This window comes from Oryzias latipes, chromosome 12 (assembly GCF_053564925.1).
Source record: "Oryzias latipes strain Hd-rR chromosome 12, Olatipes_Hd-rR_3.1".
NCBI classification, from domain to species: Eukaryota; Metazoa; Chordata; class Actinopteri; order Beloniformes; family Adrianichthyidae; genus Oryzias; species Oryzias latipes.
In genome coordinates this window covers 30,157,024-30,184,602 of record NC_136248.1, presented here as the reverse complement: position 1 = coordinate 30,184,602, position 27,579 = coordinate 30,157,024, and the positions used below count along the sequence as shown (strand labels likewise).

Here is a 27,579-nt window from a genome sequence, read left to right as displayed (position 1 = left end):
TTAGAAACATCAAAATGAGCTCAAAGTTGTTAAAAACTACAAAGATAGTAGGGTAAAAAAATATACACAAAAAAGAGATTTTGGGTTTAAATCAGTTCAGAAGTTGATTTTTTTAACCTTCATAAAGGACCGCATTTTAGTGTAGACACATTATTTTTGCCCTTAAACCTTTTTTAATATCCATTCAAGGGAATTAAACCTGCAGATGTGCTTCTTTTTGCCATAATCTTTAAAACATTCCAAGACAATTCTCTTCTATATTTAATGTTGCTTTTAATATAGATTTAGTTGTAGATCTCAATTTTTAGCTCTAAATACAAATGTGTTGATAATCAATTCTTGATGTGTGTTTTTTCCCCCAAACACTCATGTCCAAATTTTAACATCCATTTTAAATTAACATTTTGAGCGAAAAGCACCCACCGTGTCATAATTGATACCATCTATATCTTCTCATTTTGTGAATTTTAAGGGTTTTAAAAATACATTTTAATTAGAAAAAAATTGATTTGTTTTATTTTTCCAATGTGGTGGGGCTTTACAGAGTTAAAATGCTTCTTTTTACCTATTGTTTTATACCATGATTTAATTTAGTTTAATTTGTTCTCATGAAAAAGCTTTTGTTGTGTGAAAAAAATGCAATAAAACCACAACACTGTAAATAAATACTATTTATTGAAAATACTGCCCGTTTTCGATCTAAAACAAAGACTTATTTTCTTTTACGAACAGCGACGTGAGGCTGACCGCTCGTGCTGTCAGAACAGCTGGAATGAAAATCAGGTTCCCTCTGAGGTTCAGTAAATCACTAGATAATCACCTTCAGCGACTCGTTAGGGCGTGAACACCTTAGGATTCCAGAACAGCCCATTTTCATGTGATTACACGGATAAAAACAACAAAAAAGAGACGGGGTAAAACATGAGGATGTGGCTCGGCACCGCGGATGCGTTGGTCCAGAGTGGTAACCAAGGCAACAGCAGTGGCGCACGTCCGTCTTCAAGAGCAGAACTTTAAATCCCTTTTTCTCTTTTCAAACGATCCATTTGCTTAATTCAAGCCATCCGCTATTAGCTTAAATCTGAGCTAGCGAGACAAAACAGCCAATCTATACGTTCATAATCGTATACGATGCTTGTGGTAATGCCCAAACGTGAAAAGCCGTCATTAAGTTCATGTTTAATCTAAGTGTTGCATAAATTGTTCGCCAAAAGCATGCATCATAAATTATAAAAAAAACAATTGCCACCTTGATCTTTGTTGCTTTTCCTCTTTTCATTTCTAAAACCAAACGTGCAGTTTTTCTAGTGGTAAAGCGTAGTTTCTACAGCCCTTTGTTTGGCTCCGCCTTTCCTTTCCCCAGCGGGCCGGACTGACCATGGCTTGTGTTTCAGTTGCGTCATAAAAAAACCTAAATGGCACGAAAAGGAAGAGAACGTTTTTGCCGTTTGCCTCAGAATCCTTCGTCCTCTGCAATAAGAAAGCAGCTCTGTGATGAACAAGCGGAAGACCACCGACTTCTGACCGGCGGGGGTCGACCTCCGACCGCTCTCCGCCTCGTCACACGCCCAGCTTGTTGGCTTGCGTCAGGACCACTTTCAGGACGGGCATGAACGCCGACGTCTCGCTGAAGTTGCTGTGGCTGACGATGTGGGTGTGGATGTTGAGGCTCTCCGTGTAGGACCGAGCCTCGATGCTCCTGGTGATGTTGTGAAGTCCGGTTATGATGGGGGGAGAGAGCTGAGCAGCAGAACAGCAGCTGAGGTTAGTGGACAAGATTCTAATACTTAATAAATCAATCAATAAATACATTTCTTGGAAAGACTCTTAAGAATTGGACGGGTGTTAAGAGGAAAGCTCTAGTCTCTGCACAGGAGAACCTCAGGGCTTAAATGTGGAAGCCCATCCTTAAAAATACAGACGGTTCTTCTTAAGCTACGTACACACTGAGCATGTGTGGAACTCGCTGAGTGGGCGTTTTTTTTTGGCGGCATACGGCGTTTACACTGCGCTATTTGATGCTAGCGCATGTACCTACAGTTGGAAGAGTTTTGGTCCAAAGTGTTGAAACAGAGCAAATCTGGTGAATCTCTCTCTCCAGGCTTTTTTTTTTTTCACAGCTCTATTTCGATACACGAAAGACTTAGAGCAGTGGCGGTTCTACACTGAATTACTGCATGGGCAAGACATTCTGCGAGCTCCTATTTGCTGAGCACAGCTGCAGAGGGCGCCGATTTGCTACAGTACAAGTCCAAACAGTACAAGATATAATAGGAAACCACAGAGGCGCAAATTTCTTTTCCCCAAGCTCTGAGCCGGCACCCCCTTTGAATTGGCGCCCCGGGCAACTGCCCATACCTAAAAGTTCAAGTATTTTAACTTTTAACGCACGTTCCGTGGCTGCGCGTTTTGTACGTGGAGCCCGGGAACTGATGCAGCGACACTTGAGTTTTCTACATGGAAGCCTGCGTGCGTTTGAAAAGACTTTTCATTGGAAGTGGTCGCTCAAACGTATTTCTCAGCCCGGTGTGATCGTAGCATTATATGTAGATGACATTCATCTGTATCTTCAAGTCGAGATGACACTCCACTTAGTAACGTGATGAGTTTTCTGAGGCGCCTCACCGTCTGCTCCCTCAGTTTGTCGTAAAGTGCCTCCAAGCGTTTGCTGGCCTCGTCCAGCTTCCTCTTGGTTTGCTGTGATGAGACAAGAACCGGGTTACAAAGAGTTCATGCGATCGCTAGCGAACCACTTGGTCCTGCAGACTCACAGGGTCGGCAGCGACGGCCAGACACTTCTGGATCAGACTCTCAAAGGTGGTCTTCAGGATGAGGTGCTCCTCTGGGATGGGCTTCTTCAGGATCTTCTCTGCAGGGATGGACTGCAGCGGCTGAGGGACCAACACAAGGAGTCAGACTTTCATCACGACGGACGCCTGCTGCAGAAACCGGGACTCGAAATACCTGAATCATGTCTCCTGTGGGGGCTCCTGGTGCTCCCTCCATGCTAGTGTTGGGCATTGCAGGGTTCACAGAGGGGGGGGTCAGCTGCTGTTGGTGCATGCCTGAAAAAGGGACCTGGGGACCTTGTGGGGCCGCCGGGGGAATCTGCTGAGCCATCGGGTCAGTGCCGAGCGGGGCCATGATGGGGGCGGTGATGGGGGCAGGGGGGGTGTAGTTTTCTGGAAGCTGCTGCACAACAACAAAAAGAGTGCTTTCAAAACCAGGGATCTAACAGGGTTCCCATAGGAGTTTTACAGGGCTCCTACAGGGTTCCCAAAGGAGTTTTACAGGGTGCCTACGGGGTTCCCAAAGGAGTTTTACAGGGTTCCCATAGGAGTTTTACAGGGTTCCCAAAGGAGTTTTACAGGGTGCCTACGGGGTTCCCAAAGGAGTTTTACAGGGTGCCTACGGGGTTCCCAAAGGAGTTTTACAGGGTGCCTACAGGGTTCCCAAAGGAGTTTTACAGGGTTCCCAAAGGAGTTCTACAGGGTGCCTACGGGGTTCCCAAAGGAGTTTTACAGGGTGCCTACGGGGTTCCCATAGGAGTTTTACAGGGCTCTTACATGGTTCCCAAAGGAGTTTTACAGGGTGCCTACAGGGTTCCCATAGGAGTTTTACAGGGTGCCTACAGGGTTCCCATAGGAGTTTTACAGGGCTCTTACAGGGTTCCCAAATGAGTTTTACAGGGTGCCTACGGGGTTCCCAAAGGAGTTTTACAGGGTTCCCATAGGAGTTTTACAGGGTTCCCAAAGGAGTTCTACAGGGTGCCTACAGGGTTCCCATAGGAGTTTTACAGGGTTCCCAAAGGAGTTCTACAGGGTGCCTACGGGGTTCCCAAAGGAGTTCTACAGGGTGCCTACGGGGTTCCCAAAGGAGTTCTACAGGGTGCCTACGGGGTTCCCAAAGGAGTTTTACAGGGTTCCCATAGGAGTTTTACAGGGTTCCCAAAGGAGTTCTACAGGGTGCCTACAGGGTTCCCATAGGAGTTTTACAGGGTTCCCAAAGGAGTTCTACAGGGTGCCTACGGGGTTCCCAAAGGAGTTCTACAGGGTGCCTACGGGGTTCCCAAAGGAGTTTTACAGGGTGCCTACAGGGTTCCCAAAGGAGTTTTACAGGGTGCCTACAGGGTTCCCAAAGGAGTTTTACAGGGTTCCCAAAGGAGTTCTACAGGGTGCCTACGGGGTTCCCAAAGGAGTTTTACAGGGTGCCTACGGGGTTCCCATAGGAGTTTTACAGGGCTCTTACAGGGTTCCCAAAGGAGTTTTACAGGGTGCCTACAGGGTTCCCATAGGAGTTTTACAGGGTGCCTACAGGGTTCCCATAGGAGTTTTACAGGGCTCTTACAGGGTTCCCAAAGGAGTTTTACAGGGTGCCTACGGGGTTCCCAAAGGAGTTTTACAGGGTTCCCATAGGAGTTTTACAGGGTTCCCAAAGGAGTTCTACAGGGTGCCTACAGGGTTCCCATAGGAGTTTTACAGGGTTCCCAAAGGAGTTCTACAGGGTGCCTACGGGGTTCCCAAAGGAGTTCTACAGGGTGCCTACGGGGTTCCCAAAGGAGTTCTACAGGGTGCCTACGGGGTTCCCAAAGGAGTTTTACAGGGTTCCCATAGGAGTTTTACAGGGTTCCCAAAGGAGTTCTACAGGGTGCCTACGGGGTTCCCAAAGGAGTTTTACAGGGTTCCCATAGGAGTTTTACAGGGTTCCCAAAGGAGTTCTACAGGGTGCCTACGGGGTTCCCAAAGGAGTTTTACAGGGTTCCCATAGGAGTTTTACAGGGTTCCCAAAGGAGTTCTACAGGGTGCCTACGGGGTTCCCATAGGAGTTTTACAGGGTTCCCAAAGGAGTTCTACAGGGTGCCTACGGGGTTCCCAAAGGAGTTCTACAGGGTGCCTACGGGGTTCCCAAAGGAGTTCTACAGGCTGCCTACGGGGTTCCCAAAGGAGTTTTACAGGGTTCCCAGAGGAGTTTTACAGGGTGCCTACAGGGTTCCCATACGAGTTTTACAGGGCTCTTACAGGGTTCCCAAAGGAGTTCTACAGGGTGCCTACGGGGTTCCCAAAGGAGTTCTACAGGGTGCCTACGGGGTTCCCAAAGGAGTTTTACAGGGTTCCCATAGGAGTTTTACAGGGTGCCTACAGGGTTCCCATAGGAGCTTTACAGGGCTCTTACAGGGTTCCCAAAGGAGTTTTACAGGGTGCCTACAGGGTTCCCATAGGAGTTTTACAGGGTTCCCAAAGGAGTTCTACAGGGTGCCTACAGGGTTCCCATAGGAGTTTTACAGGGTTCCCAAAGGAGTTCTACAGGGTGCCTACGGGGTTCCCAAAGGAGTTCTACAGGGTGCCTACGGGGTTCCCAAAGGAGTTTTACAGGGTGCCTACGGGGTTCCCAAAGGAGTTTTACAGGGTGCCTACAGGGTTCCCATAGGAGTTTTACAGGGTTCCCATAGGAGTTTTACAGGGTGCCTACAGGGTTCCCATAGGAGTTTTACAGGGTTTCCATAGGGCTCCTATATTGTTTTCTAAAGGCTTCCTATAGGCTTCCAAAAAGGTTCCCATAGGTTCATCCAAGGTTCTTAAATAGTTCTTAAAGGGTTTATAAACAGATTTTATATAGATCTTAAAGAGTTTCTATATAGTTTCTTTAGGGTTCTTACAGGGTTCCTATTATGTTATTACAGGGTTCCTATAGGATTCCTAAAGGGTTCCCATAGGATATTTACAGGATTCCGTTAGGCTTCCTATAGGAGTTTTACAGGGTTCCGACAAGGTTCTTATAGGGCTCCTACTGAGTTCCAATAGGGTTCCTATCTAGTCCTCATAGGCGTCCAAAAGGGTTCCCATAGGTTCATACAGGTTTCCTATGGGGTTCCTACTGAGTTCCAATAGGGTTCTTATAGGGTTCTACATTTCAAATTTCAAAAGCTAATTAAGGCCCATGAAACTGAATTTCCAGCCAAAATCCCCAGAGGTGGAAAAAGTACTTATGGGTGCTCTAGTAAAACAACTATCACATTGTTAAAATGCAACTAAAAGAAAAGCAAAATAACTGGAAGAAAAAGGAACTCAAGGAGAACAGATTCTTCTCACAATTCCAAGTTTTTAGTTATTTTTTGACTTATGATGCTAAAGGCGATTTTCTTTTTTTGCAGATATCTGCAAACGAGTAAAAAGACTTCTTCACCTATTGTTTGTGAAAAATGCTAGAACTCAGCAAAGAGGTCTACCTAAAGTATTACAAGTAAACCAGAACATCCAACTTTAAAGCATGACGTTTGACAGCAGTTCCATAAATGAAAGAGGGAGAAACCTTAGAGTGAACAGCGACGGAACCACGTTTGAATCTGTTTAGTAACAGTCACACGCAGAACCATCCTTCACCCAAAAGAAAACAACTTGAAGGGTTCAAAAAGAACCAATTGTTCTGGATTTAGTGTGAAAATAGAAAAACAAACTGATTTAAGAGTTAGAAAATATTCATCTTAACTGCAAATACATTCTTTATTGAAATAATTAGAACTTTCATTTCAAACCAACCCTTGTTGTAGATGTTTACAGGCTAAACTGCTTTCCAGGCAGCTGGTGTTAGACATTTCCCATGATCCTCGTGGGCTAGCATTAGCCAGTTTATTTGGCTGTATCTGAATTCCCTCACTCCTCCCCAACTCCTAAAAACGTATCCAGTGGCCTGGATTTTAACATAATTCAGACACATGATCACTACGTTTGTTGTTGTTTTTTATCTTTTACGCCAAATACTTAGCTCTCACTTTTTATTACAAACGTTGCTATGAAATTCCACGTTTAAAGGTCAGTAAAGTCATTTTAAATTTCCTTAGGGATTATTAAAGACCTATTCTATTCTTTTCGCACAAACTTTCTGAAAAACATTCAAACTGTCAAAAAAAAAGTTTGTAAAAATAAAAATCTAGAAAACAAAACAAAGGTTCTGGTATTTTTTTTTTAATAAAAAAACCTTTTACTTCAACTACCACAAGTCCTTAGGTGGGGGGGGGGGGGGGTGGATCTTTACCTTCTTCTTTGATGCATGGGTCAGGGATGGGGGGTCGTTCCAGCCATTCTGAGGTCCTGCAGAGAAAATAAATTCTGAAACACTTACATAGAGAAACATGTTTTCAACCCAATTTAGGAAAAAAAATGTAAAATTTCTGCAAGAATTGAAACCATGTATTAAAAAAATAATTAGAAAAATCTTGTGATCAAGTATGATCAGGTCACATGACCGGCATATAGAATCTCACTTATTCACCGTACTCCTGTAAATCGTCTGTTCTCTTTCTTATCAGTTCCATTTACATTATTCATCTATGTTCTTTCCTCATCACTTGACATCGTTCTTTTGTTCATTTATCTTAATAGGATGATTAATTAAAAACATTCCAGCTTCTCTCAAATTTGTCATATTCTCTAACAATTCGTATACTTGGAAGCCAAAATTTTTCAAAAACATCTAGAGTTGTGTTTGCACGATAATACCGGTTTAGTAAATCTAAAAGGACAATTTTCACCTGATAGTTTTGCTCTCATCACTTGTTAGGTGGAACACTAGAGGAATATATTTTTTATATCAGTTTTCTAATCATAATACATTTTGGATTAAAATATTTTGATTTCGTTTAATGTAATATATTCTAAAAAGCTTCATTAAAATGCTTTTTGTAGATTTTTGCTGAGTTTAGTGAACCATTGAGGATTTTAATGATTATAAATAAAGTTTTTCTCCTATTTTTCAAACCTGATCTAATGTTTTAGGAATTTAAAAAAAACATTTAAAAAAGTTATTAGTTTGTACATTATTCTATTTGATTTTTTGTATAAACATGCAAAAAATAAATAAAGAAATAAAGAAAATAAAGAAAAATCATTTGAATAAAAACAAAGTAAAGGTTGTAAATCTTGACTTTACCTGTTTGATCTCCTATTTACCCAAAATTATATTTACTTTACCATCCAAAATGTAAAAATACATTTAAAGACATCGTTTTAATTGTCATTTAATCAATTTAATGATTTCAGAGCAAACAACAAAACTGTGATCAAATTTAAAATAATTGTAACAGATTATTAAAAAAACCTGAGTAAATAATAAAACATGCAATGTTAGAATAAACTCTGATCATTTATACAGATAAAAAATGCTTTTTATTCCATCAACAATGAAAAACTTCGTCCACAAAAGAAGTTTTAATTCCAGACAAACAAGCTTCAATGTTTGACTCTTGTCTGCGTTTAGCGCTACCATGAAAACAAATTGTTTTGGTACAAAAGGCACAATTTATTTATAATTCTTTCAAAAGAATCTTGATTTTTTCAGAGGTGGCGCCAAAACGCAGTTTATCTTGTCAAACTTTGATGCGATAAAGTTTTACTTTTGTAATGAATTAACTTATTTAACTTTTGCCCTTTTTGCATTAATGCTTTTCTTAATGTCATTTGAGGTTTTTAAAAACATAATTTTAGAAGTTTTATCGTAATGAAAACTGTGTTTCATTTTAAAGAATGTAACTGATGAAAAATGCAATAAAAAGTTTCCTTTTCTGTCAAAAAAGAACGTTTTCCTTTGTGGACGAAGCCTCCCAGAGCGACCGGATGGATCAGCAGGAATCAGGAGGACATGCAGACCTGGGGATCAGTGGGGGCTCGAGCTCAGTACCTGATACTCCGGTCAGCGGGGGCGGCAGGTACGACACGGGAGATCCTGGCCCCCCATGCTGGAAAGACTCTCCAAAGGACGGAAGAGCAGAAAAAGAAGAAGAAGAAGAAGAAGAAGCAGAGGAGGAGGAAGGAAAGAAGTCTGGGTGCGAGGAAGGAGGCTGTCCGGGATAACGAAGAGGCGCCGGCTGAGGCGGGACGGGCTGAGTGTACTGAGGCAGGAAGCCAGGGGGGTGGGGAGGAGGGGACGAGGGGTCGGTGGGAGGAGTTTGAGGAGGAGCAGCTGATGAGTACTGAGGAGGATAGGCGGGCTGGCCGCCGGCTTGGGACGGGTACCGGTTGACCTGAGGGAAAGCTGGGAGTCGCACATGAGGCTCTGTTAGTGAAGAAGAGTCATGCAGTGAGACGGCGGCGCGGCGAGCGTTCAGACGGCGGTTAGTGCCACGCAGCGGAAACGCTTCCAAAAACAGAAGATGTCTAAAAACCTGATCAACCCTATTGCTTAAAAGTACAAAAAACAGTTTCTTTTTCTTAAAAACACCATCAGTAAAGAAAGAAAAAAATTATTCAATTCAATAATAAAAGTAAAATATGTGGGTAAAACAGTTGAGAGGGGGAGCTGCTGCTGCTGCTAGCTGTAGCATTTTGAAATGTGACTGTGGAAGAAAAGCTGGAGATTCCTCACAAATTTCTATTGGACAACAAAACTTCTTAAAGCTCCCCTCCGATCGCCTTTCAATCTATTTTCAAAATGTGGTCTTGTGATTAGGATTATGCCGTTTTCAGTCAAAAATCCAAAAAAAGCACATCGTTTCTGCAGAGGCAGGAGTTGTGGTGTTTTCTATGTAATAGAAAATAGAAATAGAATAAATAGAACAAATAGAATCTCTTTCAAACGGCGTTTTTTTCTTCGTCTGCTCCTGATTCACAACGATTTACATAAAGAAACACTGAGCGTAATTTTCTTTACAAATGTCCGTCCTCCATCATGAGAATGCCGCAAGAAAACGTTACAAACACCAAAAACACTTTTTTTTTATTGGAGTTGGTCTGTAAAAACTTTGCGAAGTTAAGAATTGATCCAAAATGACGAGAGATTTTTTTAAGCAAAAAGAAACAAAATTGTGGAAAATTTAGAAATCTTAATAGGATTGCTTCTGCAAACCAACAAAGACAGGAGTTTCTTGGAAAAGTTGACATTTTAAACCACATTTGTCTTCAAAGACCCAAAAATCTCAGTCTGACAGATGAAACTCGATTGGTTTCAATTGACTGTATATGAGAACTGGACTGAGTGACCGGTCTTATAGCCTGAAATAAACATCAATAGTCGTTTGCTGACCTTCTGGCTAACGTTTAAAAAATAAATTAAATCGTGGAAACGTGTCTGATGAGGTTCAGAGTTCGACTTACGCTGGTATTGATGCGAGAATGCGTAGGCAGGAGCGGAAGAGGCGGGAGGAGGCGCTGCGGAGGCGGGAGTCAGCATCCTGTACCCAGGGGCCGGAGGCTCCGCCTACAAGAACACAAACAAATTCAAATGATTTTCCTCTGCTTGGGTGACGTTGAATCCTCATGCGTCAGGCAACTGCAGGCAATCCAAGCAAAGATGGGGAGGCAGTGAACACATCACAGGGGGGTGATATGTAGCCGCAGGTGAGGGCGGAGCCACAGGCAGGTCGATTGTCACAGCCGTGCTTTAATTGCAATGAGGTGTGCGGCTGGTTTGTGTGAGCGGCTGGTGTACCTGCGGGTTGGAGGCGCTGCCTACTGGATGAGGATGAGGAAGAGGAGGGACATTGGGGAGGGCTGTGGGGGTTTGGTTACTCCAGGAGGTGACGGTGGAGGCAGCCCTCACCTGAGGCACACAGAGATGGCGATGGAGATGAGAGGGGAGAGACACACCGACAACGGCACAATGAAGAAGAAGAGTTAGGACAGGCTGCAGCTTCAACTCCTGAAGTTTGATCTCTACTTCCTGTTTGGCCGGAAACCAGAAGAAGAAACTGGAACCAAACAGCTGAGGGACGTACGGGTTGGCGGTAGTGTTGTTGGGCCGGAGGGGCGGCGGGCTGCTGGGCGGGAACAAACGGAGCGGAGCCGGGCTGGGGGTGATGGGACGGCACCCCCTGGGGGTGTGTGGGAGGAGCAGCCACCTGATGCCCCAGAGCCCGGCTGAGGCGGTTCCGAAGCTGCTGAACAGAAACCTGTAACAGAAGAATTTAGTTTTCAGACCTGGTCTGGCTTAGATCTCACAGTTCTAACAGTTTAATGTCATAAAAGTGAATTATTCTCTGTATATTTACTAAATATGGCATAAAAATCTGACATATGGATCAGTAAAACTTGATTTTTGTCTGGAACACTATGAACTAAATGATTCAAAGTTTAAGGTAATTTTTTTCAAAGATTGGCATAAAATGTTTCACAAAAACAAAAAATAACGATTTCACTGCGTGTTTTTTAAATTTTGTTAAATTTTTATTAAAAAAAAAAGTGTTTTGAGTGTTTTTTTAATTTTAAGAAAACGCACAAAAAAAATGGCAAAAGTATCCAAAAAATTATTTGAAAAGAACTAAATCATTTATTTAAAAAACAAAAATAAAATTGTTTTGAGAAAACCATACATTTTCTCAAAACCAAATTTATTTTGAAAAACCAAAAATATAAAAAAAACGACTGTATTTTTTAAATACACGAAAAAAGAATTCTCTACAAAAATAGTATTTTGAAAAAATAAAATAAATAATGTTTTGGGAACAAGCAAAATTTATTGGGTAAAAAACTCACAAAAAGTATTTAAAAAAACAACAACAACCAGATACTTTTTGTCTTGAATTCAATATGCTTCCATAGAAAACAAAGGAGAGACTCAATGTTATACCAAAATAAAAAAAAATAAAAAGGAAAAGGTCAAGAGGGCAGGAACACCACCCGTACCTGGTTGGTGTCGTCAGGCAGGTAGGTGATGGCCGTGGCCAGGCTGCCCTGAGCGGCCAGGAGGTTCGCATAGAGGCTCATCTTCTCCGCCAGCAGGACGCCGATGGCGGCGGGGCCAGAACGCTGGGTCTGCTCCACCGCCTGACGCAGCACCACCACCTTCTCCACCAGATCCTGAGGCAACACAAGGCCAGTCAGGAGGAGAAACGCCAACTGTTTCTCATGTTGCTTTAGGATCAAACATGCTTTCATTTGATTTTATCTGTCTTATTAACAATTAATTCAATTTATTTTGATTGTACTGGTGGGATTTTTTTAAAATTATTAAAAAAATTAATTAAAAATTAATTCCGGTTCCGGGTTACGCTTTATCGATATCTTATGACTTTTAATTCTGTCTGATAAAAACCGGGAACCGGATATTGATAAATCATGTAATAAAATGGTTATAGTATAACGGGGTGGGATTATATATGGTCGCTTCCTTCCACTCCCTTTCAAGCAATATTTATTAATATGTCTAATTATCCTAAGTTTGATAAGTTACTGTATGAATGTATAACTGATGTTTTGTTGTGTATTATTTCTACTTAATTGCTTGAAATAAACCATTTCAAATTCAAATCAAAATCAAATCATTATTATTATATTTTACTATTTTAAATATTTTTTCAAAATAAGAGTATGTTGCTTTAATTAAGGCCAGACGTCTGATCCAGCAGGGAATCTGAGACGATCAACATGTTTCTTCCGGGTATTGTAAAATACAATAAGGAATGCAGGATTCTCAAACTTCCAAAGACAAATTCCTAAAGAGTCCAGACCAACAATCAAAGCCTCATTAGAGCTGATGTTTGTCCATCAACCCTGAAATGTTCATTCATGTGTCTCAAACACACACAGATGTCATAATGATGAGGAAGACAAAGTGTTTGATGGTTTAAGTGAAACGACCGTGGAAGACAAAGTCTGAAGATGAGGAGGATGAAGCTGTGAGGAAGACTCCGCCCATCAGACGTACACAAACCTGCAGAGACAGAGGACTGTGTCCAGCCTGCGCTCGGGTCCCGCAGGAAACCAGCTTCTCCACATTTCCGGCGCAGATGTAGCACAGACAGGCCTGAGATTTCAGCTGAGCGTCCTCCGCAGCCTCCAGTCGGCCGCCGAGGAGGTCTGAGGAGAAGACACCGAGCGTTGAAGGCAGAGGGCGGGGCGGGGCGGGAGAAGCCTTCAGACGAACTCACCGCAGAGAGACGAAAACTCCTCGGGCCGAGCGTAGGTCATGACGGCGGCCAGCGCCTCCTTCCAGTTCTGGAGGTCGCACGTCCTCAGAATGTCGTGCCAGTCCTTGGTGACGACGGCGCTGATGAGCTGCGGGACAGACGCCTCCGTCAGCAAAAGCACAAACTCCCGTCACAGCTCAGGGCGTCGTCTTCCAGCTCTGACCTTCGTTATCCTGCTGCGTGTTTTCGTAAAATACTTTCTCTGGGTTGTTTCCAGCAGCTCGGCGCCTCCGGCGATGGCCAAGATGATGCTGTCCGCCATCCGGTTGTCATGGAGACAGAGCTCCACGGCGGCCTCGAAGTCTCCCGTCAGCAGAGCCTGAGTGATCAGCCCGTCCACATCTGAAAGGAGAGTTTGGTTGACTTTTTTTTTTTTTAATGAAAAACCGAAACATTTTAACAATTTATGGGTTTTCCTATTTCTCAGTTGTTTTTTTTAAAGTTTCATCTCAAAAATTCACAGTAACTCAACAAACTAGCAGGAAACCCGCTAAAAAAACTGGAACGGAAAGAAATAAAAACAGAAAAATTGTAGAAATCTAAAAAAAAACTGGTGCGACTCTTTTACACAGGGGAAAATGCAGATGTCCGAGCATGTGACCCTGAGGCACCCCATAGATCACGCTGACCCCTTTTGGATTAATAATCAGAGTAAAAACGACATAATCTCTGCCTTCAAAATCCAATCTGACCCAGCCGGTCCAGATAATCTCCTCCGTCTCCCGCTTGCACAAGAATGAAGCACCAGATTCCTTCAACAAGCCGTCTAAAGTCCCCGAAAATCAGTCCAGAAGGAGTTTTTTAAACTATGACTAAATATAAAAATACTTATGTTTTTCAGAGAAGTGTGCATTATGTTTTTTACAATTTGTAATAAGAAAATTTAGGTATTTTTAAGGTGTTTCAACTTTTGCAAATTCAAAAAAACAGAGGAAATCTGATCATCTTAATTTAATCTCTCCAATTCAATTTGAGGTTTCATCTGCTGGAAAAAAATAAATCCTTAAAACTCAAACTTTGTCAAATGAACAGAGGAATTACAAACAAAAACAATCTAAATTTATCTGTCCGCTATTTAAAATTTGCATAAAGGTTATGTTAGAACACCGCCTGAAGCTCACTTTGAGGCAGAAATGAGGGGAGAAAAATGGTTGCAGTGGATTTTCATGACTTCAACACAGATTAACTTTTTATTACTTTTTATTACTTTTTTCAGAACCTCGGATTTCAAAATCAATATTTTCCAAAGTAGCTTTGTTTTTATTTAATGTTGCTGTTTTTCACAATGGCGTATTTATTTCATGAAGAGCTTTTTCAGGAGAATGGGTCTTTCTGTCAATCAAACTAGACAAGGCGGAGACACTTTTGTGATTGGCTATTCCTTTACCCAGACATGAGCAGCAGCACCCTGACTCCCCTGACTTTATCGATCGAAGATGCTTCAGCAAACGTGACGGCGCAATGCACACCCCTCAACACTAGGGGGAGTATGCACCTCAACACATCCACAGTGTTACAAGAAATTGGGCAGTTTTGGTTCTAAATTTGCGGATAAAAGTGGCTTTGGGCGAGTGTGCATAATTCAGGTGATTTTGTGGTCGGTTTGGCAATTTTCATCTTCTCATGAACGTATAGTAGTGGTCTAAGTTAGGCTGAGTGGTTGTTGGAGTTCCACTAAGCTTCTATGAACTGGAGTTTCCATGAACGCACCATGCCGCGTGTGGGAGGGGCAACAAGCTAATGTTTTTAGCCTGATAGCCACATGGAGCGGTTGCTTGTGCTTATCTCAGTAACAATGCATGGATGCACAATGTACATGGAGAGTGTTAAGATGTCAGAAACGTCATCCCAGGAAAGGTTCAACATTTTCCTTGAGAGGGAAAAATAAAACCAGAAGACCTGATTATAATCATTGTCTCAATGAAAATAGAAAAATATCATAAGGTTCAGGAGGCCCGAGCAGGCTTGTCCCGCTTTGCGCAGCTGCCTGGTCTCACTCTGTCGATCCTCCTGCGAGCCGACATATGTCACGATGTGAGCTGTGAGTGAATGGCGTAAGAATGAGGAGTGTGAAAGATGTTGACGACCGAAGCTCCTTTGTGGTTTGGTCCACACAAACCCTCAAACTACAAAAACAGAGTTGTGGATGTTTGCGTCTTCTGCAGCAGACAGATAGTTTGTCTCTATTTGATCTCTAATGTCAGCAAAGCCTCGCGGATATCGCTGAAATATGTCATCTCTCTGACTGGAACACCGCTGAGCGGGTATCGAGGAATATGAGTCGATTTCCGTGGATCAGCCAATGAGCGTTTAGATCCCGCCCACTTTCACTGATTGACAGAAAGACCCATTCTGCTGAAAAAGCTCTTCATGAAATAAATACGCCATTGTGAAAAACAGCAACATGAAATAAAACAAAGCTACTTTGGAAAATATTCGATTTTGAAATATGAGTTTCTGAAAAAAGACAGAATTATAGTAAAATTCAACATGATTAAAAATGAATATTTTTAAAATGCTGTTTTAAAATAATGAACATGTTTTTAAAGCAAAATGAAATATATTGAATAATACAATGGCTAATTTAAAATCAGTGTGCTGGTTTTTCACAATTTCATGATCTTTCTATATATTTATGAGAGATTTATTGGTTGATTGTGTATTTGCACGAGGCCATATTTATTTATTGAATCAAATATTTATTTATTTAATTATGAACAGTATAGGACTCCATAGAAAGGCGACCAAGGTCGATCATTTTTGGTATCAACCCAACGGAGACGGACCGCAGATGGACCAGTGGAAATCAGCCTTCATGCTCAAGACGGACCAGGAAGGCGGAGCTTCTACCTTGACTGATGCTCAGGGCGACTCCTGCTGGCGTCGGAGCTGGAACCGCAGCAGGCGTCTCAGCAGGACTGATCTCCTCAGCTGGAGCCGCCACGTCCTAAAACACAGGAAAAATGTCCCACATGCCGACAAACAGCCACACAAACATGGTTTCATTCTGACATCTACAGCCAGGATGTCCTTCACTGGTACCTCGTTGAGGGGAATCTCCTCCTCCTCCTCTTTCTCCTCTGCCTCCTCGTCCTCCTGGAGAACCTGGTCCAGATTTGCCTCCTGGCCGTCTTCGGCTGGTTCCTCAGGCTCCTCTGACTCTGGGGTTGGACTCAGAGTGACGGCTGGCTGCGAGTTTGCGGCTGCGATCCAGTCAAAAGCAGCTTCTGGAGCGTCTGCTGGAGGAAGGTCTGCGGGCGGCTGCAGGGGGGCGGGAACAGACGGGTCCGGCTGCGGAGCGCGACAGAACACGGGTCAGAACCAGACTCTCACCGAGCCCCTCTATCCTCCACGACAGTAACATAAAAACTATGCTCCGTTGCCATGACAACCAAAAAAGGAATAAATAGATTACAAAAATAGATCAATGTTTCAAAACCTTTAAAAAACAAAGATTGATCAACAAAAAAACAATTTTTTTTAGATTTGTTTGCCAGATTCTGGATTTCAGTGATTTAAATAAAAGACTTTAAGCAAAATTTCTTCCCCAATTTAAAAAATATACTTATTTAACTGCTGTATCAATATTTCTGGATATAAGTTTATTTTATTTTTACATTTTTGTTGTTTTTTCAAATGTTTTGCTACCATATTTGGTCAAAACATTTGTTTATTTTATTATTTTTTGCTGTACAGTTAAGATTTTAGTTTGAAATGAGCAAATAAAGGGTTGGATCTGTTCTGACTGGTCTTTAAACATTTTAGAGATTAAGTGTGAATTTTTACATGAATCCCCAGTTTGTCTACATTTAATGTCAAATATAATAGAGTGTAATCAATGCAGATTTATTTAAAGAATAAAAAGAAATGACTTTGGATTTTCTGTGTTTAATTTGAGATTGTAATTTATAAACATTTTTTCTTTACATTACTCCATCATTTATAACTATAACCACATATTTAAAATTCTGTCTTTTAGATTTTCCTGAAACAGAAATATCCGATGCATTTCTGAAACGTTAATTTTTTTTTCACCATTAAAGGACGCTTAACGATCAGTTCCCTGCATTTCTCTGGACTTTGTGACCCGATCTTTAACATAAACTACACTGTCAGCTCTGCTTCAGAGGAACGGCGTGAATGAGAATAAACTAAAGAAGCAAACAACAAAAAAACGAAAAAAGAGTTTTGATCGAGGGGGAACTAAACGGAAACACGGCATGCGTGTTTTTTTGTGTGTCTTTTGCAACACTTCCTGCTGACAAAACTGCAAACTCCAGAAGAACAAAAGGGAAGAAAACACAGATTCTCTAAAGCAGAAAAGCTGTTCACGTCTTTAGTTACTTGTATATATGTTAATCTCACAAGAAAATAAATGTTTAACTTTGATAGATTTATTTCAAACAATACAGATACATCAGATCTATTATTCATGAATTGATTAGAAAAGAAAATGATGCCGTGTTTGTGTCATTATAATTGGTTCTAATCATCAATTAGAAATATTTGCACTAAAACCATTAAAAATAAAGTTTTTTAATTGCTCTACAGAGAGTGGGAACAGGCAAACTTAAATAATACCACCCCTACAGTGTCATACTGTTTTTTTATAGTTGCCATAATCCAATTTTTAAAGACCCACTCCAAAGGAAATCGTGTTTTTAACGTGTCCTTGTAGCATTTTTCTCATGATGGAGGACGTATACAAACAAATTTAGGATTAAAATAGCATTTCAGTATTTACAATGTTTTGCTAATGTTAGCCTGGGGTTGTGAGGGGCTGTAAGCTAGCAGGAGAAAGTGTAAACAAAGGGATGATGGGATATCAGCGGAGGCTTACTTCCACGCCAAAAGTCCCGCCCACAATTCAAGAGGTGAATTTCTAATGAACTCCTGCCGCTCTGCAGAAACTATGTCCTAGAAGACGACACCATGTTTTAAATTTTGGCTAAAAAGGTGACCGAGCCTTCTCAGTCTTCGGACCAAAAATCTGGAACGAATTGCCCCTGTACCTCAGACAGATAAACTCACTCAGTATTTTTAAATCTGCTCTTAAAACATATTTTTTCACTTTGGCTTTTAACTGAGTTGGGATCCGGACCTATTTTATGTGTTTTATGCTTTATATTTTTATGTGCTTTTATTAATTTTTGTATTGTTCAGCACTTTGGTGAACCTTGTTCTGTTTAAAGTGCTTTATAAATAAAGTTGAGTTGAGTTGAGTAAAAACGGCATCATCATCATGAAAAGACCGGAGGGTGGGACATTAACAACCATTTAAATTTATTAATACTTTCCATCTGCAGTCACACAAAAAAGGCTCTTTATCTGTTTAACATTTAAATAGAACGTTAACCACTTTAATTAACATTACGGGCCAAAAGCAAGTGAAGATTATAAAATCTATTAACTGTAACTGTTAAAAAGGATCTCTGCCATTAAACTTATATAATTCCCAGCAAACGTGTTGATAATTAATCAAATGATATTTTGAGGCTAATAATAAGTGATATAATACGATATATTAGATAAATTCATTTTTTGACTGGTCTTTGTATATTTCTTTAAAAAAAACGACCTTTCTGGTTCTGCATCTAAAGTGGAGTTCCACAGAGCTCCATTCTGGGACTCTTGATTATCCCAAATTATGGGAAGAAATTATCAAATTACCACATAATTTTAATTGAGAAGGAAAAAAATAAAATAAAAAATAAAGTACATTTATAAAGAGTTCATCAAAAATTGTGTGACCAGTGATCATGTAACATGAATGGATTTGATTAATATTTCACTGTTTTGTCCCCAAATTGAGTCTAAATCTCTTTGTATTCCCATTTCTGTTTATATGGACTATTCAAAGAAAATGCCTTCGCATATATTTTCAATAATACTGGATGGTTTTCGTGTTCTAATTGTTTAAATTTTTGAAAACAATAAATAAACAAAGTAATAAATAAATAAATATATATATATATATATATATATATATATGGTGTGGTGTCTCACCTGTGGAAGGTCAGCAGGCTTTTCAGCTAAAGCTGCTGAAATCTGCCAAACAAACAGCCAAACGTCACACGAAGTGCTGAAAACAACAAGACGTTTCTGCAGGAGAACACGCTGATGTTCTGCTACCTTTGAGGCCAGTTCCTCTCTGTTGTACCCGAGAAGTTCCAGGTATTTGCTGCGAACATCGCTCTCAAAATTAACCTAGAAAACAGAACATGGCCCAACTGAAGTATCACTGATTTAAAAAAAACTCTCCTGAAAGCGTTCTCGTTCAGCTCGTACCTTCAGGAAAGACCAAAGGGTTTTTTCAAACTCGTTTTCGGCGGCATCGATCTTCTCCTGGCAGAAACCTACGAAGTTCCTGGAGCTGAGAGTGGCCTGAAGCTGCTCGGAGCGATCCAACAGGGCCGTTTCCGTGACGACCTGACTGATGTGCACTAGATGGGACGACGGCTGCTGCTGCTGCGGCTTCGCATTGTCCAGAGAAACCAGCTTTCCTCCGAACTGCCAGAGCGCAAGACGATAACACAAAGTATGAGGACATGAACGGCTGTGCACCTCCTGCACACCCGAGAAGACAAACAGGTTTGTATTACAGCAAACGAAGCCCCCACAGGGCGGCAGATCCACTTGGGGGGTTTTCTCAGGGGGATGACGGAAGCTGGGGGGGCTGAGGTTTGGGGCAGCTGCAGAGGCGGTAAAGTCTGGCCCGTCCCAAAAGGATCCATGTTCCCGAAGGAGTTGCTGATCTGAAACAGGAACAATAAAAAATAAACTACAAGCAGCAAATCACTAAAGAAAATAAAAAAAACACCTTTTCCCTAAAAAGGGCAGCTTTTTCTCTTTATTTCATCTCCATAGCCCTCCCCATACGGAGCAGCAAGTGAACGCCACGCAGCAGCAGAGCAGACCGACTTAACTCAGTTGAACAGGTGAGCTGAATGTTTATTGATAACGTTCCAAATGTTTGGAAGCTCATTTGTTTGATTTACGATTTATTAAAGTTTTATTTATTGATGAATGGTTTGCAGGATCTCTGCAGATGTCCACCTGAATCCTTTCTTCCTCCATGAAACCAAGATCTCAAAGTCTGTGTGAAGCTTCTGTCTGAGGAGGAGCAGCACTTTCTGGCATTTTCAACGTTCTTCTGCTAATACAACAGACTATTTTCATTCCTCTTTGTTGTTTTATGTTGAAACGGGGCGTTTCATCTGGAGGAGGGGGCATATGGAACCGTTTACACATTGGTGTTCTGTCCATGACAGGTTCATGACGTCAGGAGACAAATGGACTTCTGGGTATGTGGACGAAAAGGAAAATAAAGCATTGGTCCTCTACACCTAAACGTCTCTCTGAGCTCCTTATTTTACAGATGAAACTCCGCTTTACCGACACCCGGCTCCACTGACAACAATCTGATTTTGAGTCGTCAAAAGGTCCAGAATCTCTGTTTTTTAAACTTATCCGGAAATAAAGCCTCACAGAACGCTCCACATCTTTCATCTTCAAGCTAGGCTCTGATAAACAGACAACTTTGCTGTTTTTTCTTCGTTAATCTATGACTCGTAAATTTACGATATTTTTTCTCATAAATTTACGACTTAAGTCGGAATTACATTTTTTTTTTGTAAACTGGCCCTAAAACTCTGTCGTAGAAAGGAGATATTTTTTGGGGTCTAAGGTCAACCGCTCTTTGGTCGTGTTTGTAGACTGGACCGGCGGTGTGTGTGTGTGAAATTTTGTGAGGATTGAACAAAAGCTTTCTTCTTCCCATGTTGTGCAAAAATATAAAAAAAGAAAAAAAATCACCAAATGTCACACTTTGCCACAACACGGCTGACAAATTCCTCCCAACAAAAGGATGCAAATCATGAAAAGTGGGAACCGCAGACGGAACGCTCTGGCTCTGAAAGACCGGCACCTGGTCGGCGTGTCTCTGGCTCTGGGCCTGGTTGCTGCCGCCCATGATGGAAAAGATGTCGATGTGTCCGTCGCAGCCGGCGGCCGACAGCACCGCTGGGTTTCTGGGGCACCACTGGATGTCGAAGCACCACTGGCTGCTTGTGGGCAGCTCGTACAGGACCTGCGGACCGGAGCGCACGCCTTTAAACGTCTGCAGAGGACATACGTGTTGACGGAGCGCCGCCGGGCGGGCCTCACCTCCGCCGTGTTGGGGTTCCAGCAGAGGATCCTGCTGTCCTTCCCGCAGCTCAGCAGCAGCTCGGGATCAGCCAGACTCCAGGAAATGGCCAGGATCCCCCTGCAGGTGGAAAACAGGTATTACAGGAGCCGTCACACGAGTCCAGCAGGTGAAGAAAGATGGAATAACTTTATTAGACCCCCAGAATTCAGTTTAGCTTTTATTTTTACTGCCCAATATTACAACAATACCGGTAATTAGTATGAAGTTCTCTAGCATTGAACAAAATAAAAAAAAAATCAAAGTGTGAGTAAATAAATGAAAATTGAAAATAGATAATAAAAACTATATAAATAAAAAAAACTAAATAAAAATTTAAAATATAAATAAGTAAAAAATAAATATATAAATGAAGATTTAAATCAAATAAATTTCTAAATAAATATTTAAAAAATAAAAGGTTAAAAAATTTACTAAAAATCTAAAAAAAAATTATTTCTAAATAAATAAATATCTAAAATCTAAAATAGGTTAAAAAAACTATATAAATAAAAACTTAATTAAAATAAACTAAAAAACATAAATATTTAAAATATAAAATGGGAATATATATATATATATATATATATATATATATATATATATATATATATAAATTAACATTTAGAATATAAATAGATAAAATATAAATAAAAAAATATATATAAATAAAATATAAATATTATAAAACACTGGAGGCGATAGCGTCCCTTGAAAAGTGTAAACGCCACTCGGAAGTTCACTACGATTCTCGCAGACAGTCGCCAGCAAAACCAGCCAACTTTAGTGTGAACTAGATAGATAGGCATGATTGTGGATACGATTGCTGTGAAGCATAAACCGGGCTTTAGGCGAGCACAAGTGAGTCTCGCAGTTCTCTATAACAGAGTTTATCAACCTTTTTTGAGCCACGGCACACTTTAACCTTGACAAAAATCCCGCGGCACACCAGCATCCAAAAATTTAAAAAAAAAAGAGAGATATTCACAGTCTGTATTGATGTACAGCCCCTCCACAATCTCACATGCATTTTTGTGATGATTGTGGCAGAAAAAAATGGAAGCTGCAGCTGTTTTTTGTAAAAGATGTAACATAGGTTAAGTTAAAGGATTTAAAAACTGTTTGATGTGTGTTTGTTGTGGTTTCAAGACGTTCAACAACGAAGATTCATTATGCGCCGAGACGCTTTCACTTTGTTCCAATGCATCATGGGAGATGTAGTGCGAAAGCAGCTGCTGATGGCAGAAAGACTCTCGTCTCTGAGCTTCATTGTTTTGTTCACTTGTTCCACGGTCTGATACCGGATTCTGTGGAAAGCTACACCGCTAAAGACGAGCTTTAGCTGGTATTTTTGTTAGAACTGAGCGACTTTACGAGCTAAATCGGGACAAGGAAGTGAAGACTTGAACCACTTCTGATTGGTCAGACTGATGACGTGTGATTAAGCCTCCAAGAAAGATTGGTGGAGACAGTTAAAGGGGCGGGACTTTTCCAAAAACAGCTGAAGCTACGGCTAAATCGGGGTACTGTCATTCTTATCAAAATGTCTTTAATAGAATCAAATAAACACAAAGAAAAAAGTGATTGAACACAGAGCTGATATCCTGGAGTTAGAAAATGTTTTTAGATCAGTTAATGAGGGCAATTTCCCACAGCACTCCTGACCATCTCCCACGGCACACTGGCTGAAAAACACTGATCTAGAAGCCGCACGCCCACCTTATGGGACGTTGGGAAAATAGACCGCACCATTTCCGCGGAACTGAAGTAGCGCGTACTGATGACGTACGGTGTGCTTACGCCTGCGGTGGCCTAACAGGAGAGTTTACCGTGTGTGATGCTCTAAAATCTTCAGAGGAGAGGTGGCGAAGCGTAGATCCCACATCTGGATGACGGGCATCCGGTCGTCCTCCGAGGCCAGAACCAGCTGCGTCGCCACCTCCGGGTTCCAGGCCAGGCTGGAGCAATGCATCTGTAACAGAGTCTGGGGTGAGAGGCAGGCTGGAGCGCTGCGGGGAACCGGAGGGTCGCCAAACGTACCCTGTTGCTGTGGTCGCTGACTTTGATGATGAGGTCGTTCTTTCGGAGGTCCCACACGGACGCCCGGCCGCTCGGGCTGGCGGACGCCAGGATGTGCTGGACCTGCCGGTTCCACGCCACGCAGCTGATGTCCTCCAGAGGCTTGAGGTCCAACGCGGAGAAGTCAGAACCGTCACAGATGTGGTACAAGTTCACTGAGGGGAAAGCTCTTACCTGAGTTTTGGGTCCCGGCGTCATTGGAGATCCAAAGTTGTTCATGTCCCAGATAAAAATTTCAGACTCGTTCCCGCCTGACGCCACCAGGTTTGCCTGAGGGAGGTGAAAAAAAACCCCACAAATGAAGTCAGGATCTTCATTTAAGCCGGATGTAAGTTAGCAGAACCGATCGGGTCGTCACCTGGAACGGGTTAACGTCCAGAGCCCTCACCGGCCCCGAATGCCGATCGCTCTCCGTGATGACAACATCGCTCTTTCCCGCCATGATCCTCGCCGGGTCGTACAGGATCACATTCCCGTTCTCGCCGCCTGCGATCAGGACGCCGGCTGGGTGATTCTGGGAGTCCATGCCGAAGGGGCCCCAGACCAGCTTGTAGTATCTGTAGGGGGAGGAGGGGCGAACAAGGCAGTTTAGGGTCCAGTTAAGTAGGAAAAAAGAAGAATGTTTAGTTTCAGCTGTTATGCTTTGAAGGGGAAAAAAACCAAACATTTATGAACAAATGAGGGAATAACTTATGGAATCCGCCTTCACCAATCAGGAGTGAGCTTGTTGGAAGGCCACACCCCCACCACTTGAAAGCGGGCCACACGAAATCTGTCAGTCGTTTGTTTTTATTTTATTGAGGCATTTGTCAGGACTTTGACAAACTGTCCACATGTGAACAGGGAGAACAGCAGAAGGACGGAGATCCAGTGCCGATGCTCCAAGAGTCAGAGGAGCTGCTCCTGAGGAGTTCTCTACCTGTGAGCGGAGGAGAAGGAGCCGCAGGACTTCATGTCCAGCGTGGGATCGGCCAGGTCCAACTCGAAGAACTCCAGGGAGGCATTGGTGCTGAAAGAGGCGTCCAGCTGCTGGGCGGACGTTCCTGCGGGAGAGGTGGTCGTTCAGGTCACAGAAAACCAAATCCAATCCAAACTATTGCATGCACAGACAAAAGACTCCTTTAAGAATATTTCAGCAGATAAATCTCAGACATGCGAGTCCTAAAAGAAAGGAGACTCCCCCAAAAACCTCCTCAGTCCCACACCTGTGGCAAGGTAAATGGGGTGGTGCTGCGCCGGGCTCCAGCTCTGGATTGCTGTGCGGTTGACCTCTTTGAGCTTCATCCTGGAAGAAAACAGGTATGATTTACTGCGAGGTTTGTAGAAAAGCTAAAGATGAACAGGAGCAAAAACATCTAATTAGCAAAAGAGTAAAACCTTTTTTCTTTAGGGACGGCAAAACATTAACTTTTAATCACATTTTAACCAGTAAATTGATTTTTTTTTTTTTTTTTTTACACAACACATATGATGAGCTCATATTGAGATCCTCCCAGTTCTGGGTCCCATAGACAATACAAGTCTCAAAAATAGCACATTTATGATGAATTTTAAAGTTTTTTTTTTTTTTACAGATTTTTATTCTTTTTGTTGACTCAAAGATCGTCTCTTGGTTAAAAACAAACCATTTAAAATTGCACAGAAAAACCCTTTAGACACACTAAACAAAACATGGCATCCAAACTAAATAATCAGTGTCTATCAGCTGTTATTAAGAATACAATTAACTAAATCTATGATAAAAGACAAATACGCATCCTTAAAGCCAGATTTAAAGTTTTGTACATGATCATGTGTTTACATACGTCACTCATGTAAATCAATTTCCTTGTGGATGCAGCGATTTCCTTAAATTCACTTTTGTGAATAATGAAAATATTTAAACTAACATTTTCCTGGTTCTTTTGGAGAAAAACCATAAATTGTTGTTTAGGTGCAGCAGGTTTGTGCATTTTGAACAAAACTTTTTCTTTTCTTCATAACAACACAGATAAGCGCCGTGTGATATCAGCGACTGCACTGGCTTTAGCCTTGATAAACAGCAGCTAGCATTAAGCTAACAGCTGACAAGTCATTTAAAAAGCAGAACAGCCCTGACAACAGGAAACAATGAAAGTGAAACACGTGTTAAATTACTCTAAGCCTGAGGGCAAACTGTCTCCTGTAGCCTCCTAGCTACCTGTGCGCGATAATGAGACAGGTAGGTTAGGTAAGGTAGCTAACACGGATGTACTTACTTCTCTAAGCAGCTTAGCTTCTTTTCCTTCGCGGCTCCTCACATCAACGATAGCATAAAGAAGCGCAGAAAGACGACTCCCGTGCGTGCTTCAATCCGTTAACGGCTGCAGAAGACGGAGGAAGAGGCTACCGGCTCCAGACAGATTTCCACGTCCACACTGGTCTCCATCAACGTGGCACTAAGCAACAAACTCCTCCTCCCACGAAGAAGAAAAAGCTATTTCCGGTTTCTAGCTGCTAGCATGCTAACTTTTTTTTTTTTTTTTATTAGAACTTCAAAAGATGATATACACACATTTACATAATTATAAAAAAAGAAATACAAAAAAATATATGAGAACTGTAGTTCACAATACTAGGGATTGTCACACATGTGATCTTCAATGAAAATAGATTTTGTTTTTCATGAATTTCAGCGATTTAAAATAAAAGGATCTCTATGAAATGTATTAAATAATGGTTTTGATTTTTAGAAAGCTGCTCTTATGAATGATTTCCCAGAAATTAAAGTATTAAATGCCTCTAACATGCCAAGTATTGCAAATTTCTTAAAAAAACTTTTTTTTTAGAATTCATTAAAAGCGTTTATGAAAAGTCCCTTTCAGCTAAAATAACTTCACTGTAAAAACTGATCCCAAGTTGAAATAATCTTATTGCAATAAAAACAAAATAGTTGTTTAAATATAAGCTACCCAATGTCCACTTTCAACATTTTAAGTTGCATAAACAAAATAAAGCTCAACAAAAGCTTAAAATGATGCATAAAAACTTTATTTAAAAAGCATTTTAACAAAGATGTATTAAACATTTTGTAAATCAAGTTTAAACAGTTACATTTGGTGCAGCCATTATCAATCTTTCCATAAAATCCTTTACATTCATAAATCTGTATTAAATAATAAAAATGAATTAAGTATAAATTATGAAGACATGATACAGAAAACCAAGAGGCCATTTAAGATTAGAAATGTCAACATTCAACAGTAACAGCTGCAAATAATGAATGCTTTTTATTATTAACTAAAAAATATGTGCAATAATACTAGAAGTATTGATGTCATTGACAAACATGCCGTGATTGTTTAAATATTTGCTTTAATAAAAAAACAACAACAACTTAAAAATTACTTTTAAGCCGCGCAAATTGTGATGTTTGGATTTTTCCAGGTTTATTTCTTGTAAATGGATAATTTTTACACAGAGAACTTCCAAACATAACATGAAATAAATATTTCTTGTAGTAAAACTGGAGTCTATATCAAAAAAGAAACGAATAAACACAGACAGAGGGCATCCGTTCATATAAAACTGTGGCAAAAACGTTTATGTTATCGATTGTACATAAAATACTGCACACAATATAACCTGCTTCAAAGCAAATGGATAAGGAAAAAAAAGTCTAAGTAGTTTAGGACCTGAAAGGTCCGGTGAAGATCCACACGTTCAGAAGATCACCTGAACTGTCAGCAACGGGCCAAACCTGGAACAGAACAAAACACGTCAGCTGAAAAGCCTCCCTGGAGCTGAGAGTGGGTGGAAAAGCGGCGCAGAACCCTCAGTTATGAGCGAACGGATAATCTTTCCCACACAGGAGTGGGTCAGATGGGTAGTGATTGATTTAATCATTGGGACTGCTTTGTGCACCGGTTTGCGGCTAAGATGAAGTACCTACAAGAGCGTCGACTCCTCACAGGAATGTCTTTGATTCTGCATAAATAGAAGAAAATAAAACACTTAAGATCAATCGTAACTGTTTGCCTTTTATAAACCAAAGAAAAAAAGCAAGCGCAAACAGGATCATAGGAGGTGTTTGAGAAAATATACTGCTGTGCTGGTTGTAACCCCTGTAGATGTTATTTTTTCTGCATGAGTAAATGAGGCGTTTCCTGAACCCAAACCCATGTGAAGGTTCCTAGAAATCCAAAGAAGAGCTGTTTTCTGGACCTAAAGGTAGAAAGGCATCCGCTAAAGGGTGGGGCTGTTTGGTTCCTCCAAACATTCAGGATTTAGCCCGACATGATGGAGCTGAGAGGAGAGTCTTCTCTGCAGAGAACAGTGAGTCACAATGAATGAAAGGTTTCCATGTTTCACTTCTGTACGGCATGTCAGACAGGCGCTGCGTCATCACAGCGCTTTACAGACCACAGTTGCATTTAAAAAAAAACACATTAATGACATTTTA

General features: G+C 41.3%; 1 protein-coding gene and 1 long non-coding RNA gene across 13 annotated transcripts; both read right to left on the bottom strand.

Annotated features, from left to right (window-relative positions):
• Positions 1-656: 656 nt before the first annotated feature.
• Positions 657-25,600, bottom strand: sec31a (SEC31 homolog A, COPII coat complex component). 11 transcript variants are annotated; one of them, XM_023960760.1, is made up of 28 exons: positions 25,397-25,600; positions 24,365-24,444; positions 24,079-24,202; positions 23,518-23,716; positions 23,334-23,429; positions 23,121-23,261; positions 22,910-23,052; positions 21,062-21,161; positions 20,823-20,984; positions 19,498-19,650; positions 19,184-19,405; positions 19,028-19,102; positions 18,902-18,943; positions 15,938-16,186; positions 15,746-15,842; positions 13,059-13,237; positions 12,857-12,983; positions 12,640-12,785; positions 11,613-11,786; positions 10,706-10,879; positions 10,420-10,530; positions 10,086-10,188; positions 8,674-9,048; positions 7,033-7,088; positions 2,965-3,192; positions 2,772-2,891; positions 2,626-2,697; positions 657-1,740 (listed from the first exon to the last, which is right to left on the bottom strand). In XM_023960760.1, the coding sequence occupies exons 2-28, from the start codon at positions 24,441-24,443 to the stop codon at positions 1,561-1,563; spliced, it is 3,927 nt and encodes a 1,308-aa protein (XP_023816528.1). In that variant the 5' UTR covers position 24,444; positions 25,397-25,600; the 3' UTR covers positions 657-1,560. The 11 variants fall into 11 exon arrangements, with proteins under 11 accessions (XP_023816528.1, XP_023816529.1, XP_023816530.1 ...); XM_023960761.1 differs by having other exon boundaries at positions 2,965-3,189; XM_023960762.1 differs by having other exon boundaries at positions 8,674-9,027.
• A 546-nt stretch (positions 25,601-26,146) lies between these two features.
• On the bottom strand, positions 26,147-27,210 carry LOC144996499 (uncharacterized). Of its 2 annotated transcripts, none has more exons than XR_013659436.1 (2): positions 27,070-27,210; positions 26,147-26,877 (listed from the first exon to the last, which is right to left on the bottom strand). It is a non-coding gene; the product is annotated as an uncharacterized LOC144996499 (long non-coding RNA). The 2 variants fall into 2 exon arrangements; XR_013659435.1 differs by having other exon boundaries at positions 27,066-27,206.
• Positions 27,211-27,579: the final 369 nt, after the last annotated feature.

What these genes read in the sequence shown, in the direction of transcription:
- sec31a (XM_023960760.1), bottom strand. Translation starts at nt 24,443, where the DNA reads ATGAAGCTCAAAGAGGTCAACCGCACAGCAATCCAGAGCTGGAGCCCG. An exon ending in GCCAGAGACACGCCGACCAG is followed by an intron (nt 19,651 to 20,822) that starts GTGCCGGTCTTT and finishes TTCCTGTTTCAG; the next exon opens with ATCAGCAACTCCTTCGGGAA. An exon ending in CACGCAGCAGGATAACGAAG is followed by an intron (nt 12,984 to 13,058) that starts GTCAGAGCTGGA and finishes TCTGTCCCGCAG; the next exon opens with CTCATCAGCGCCGTCGTCAC.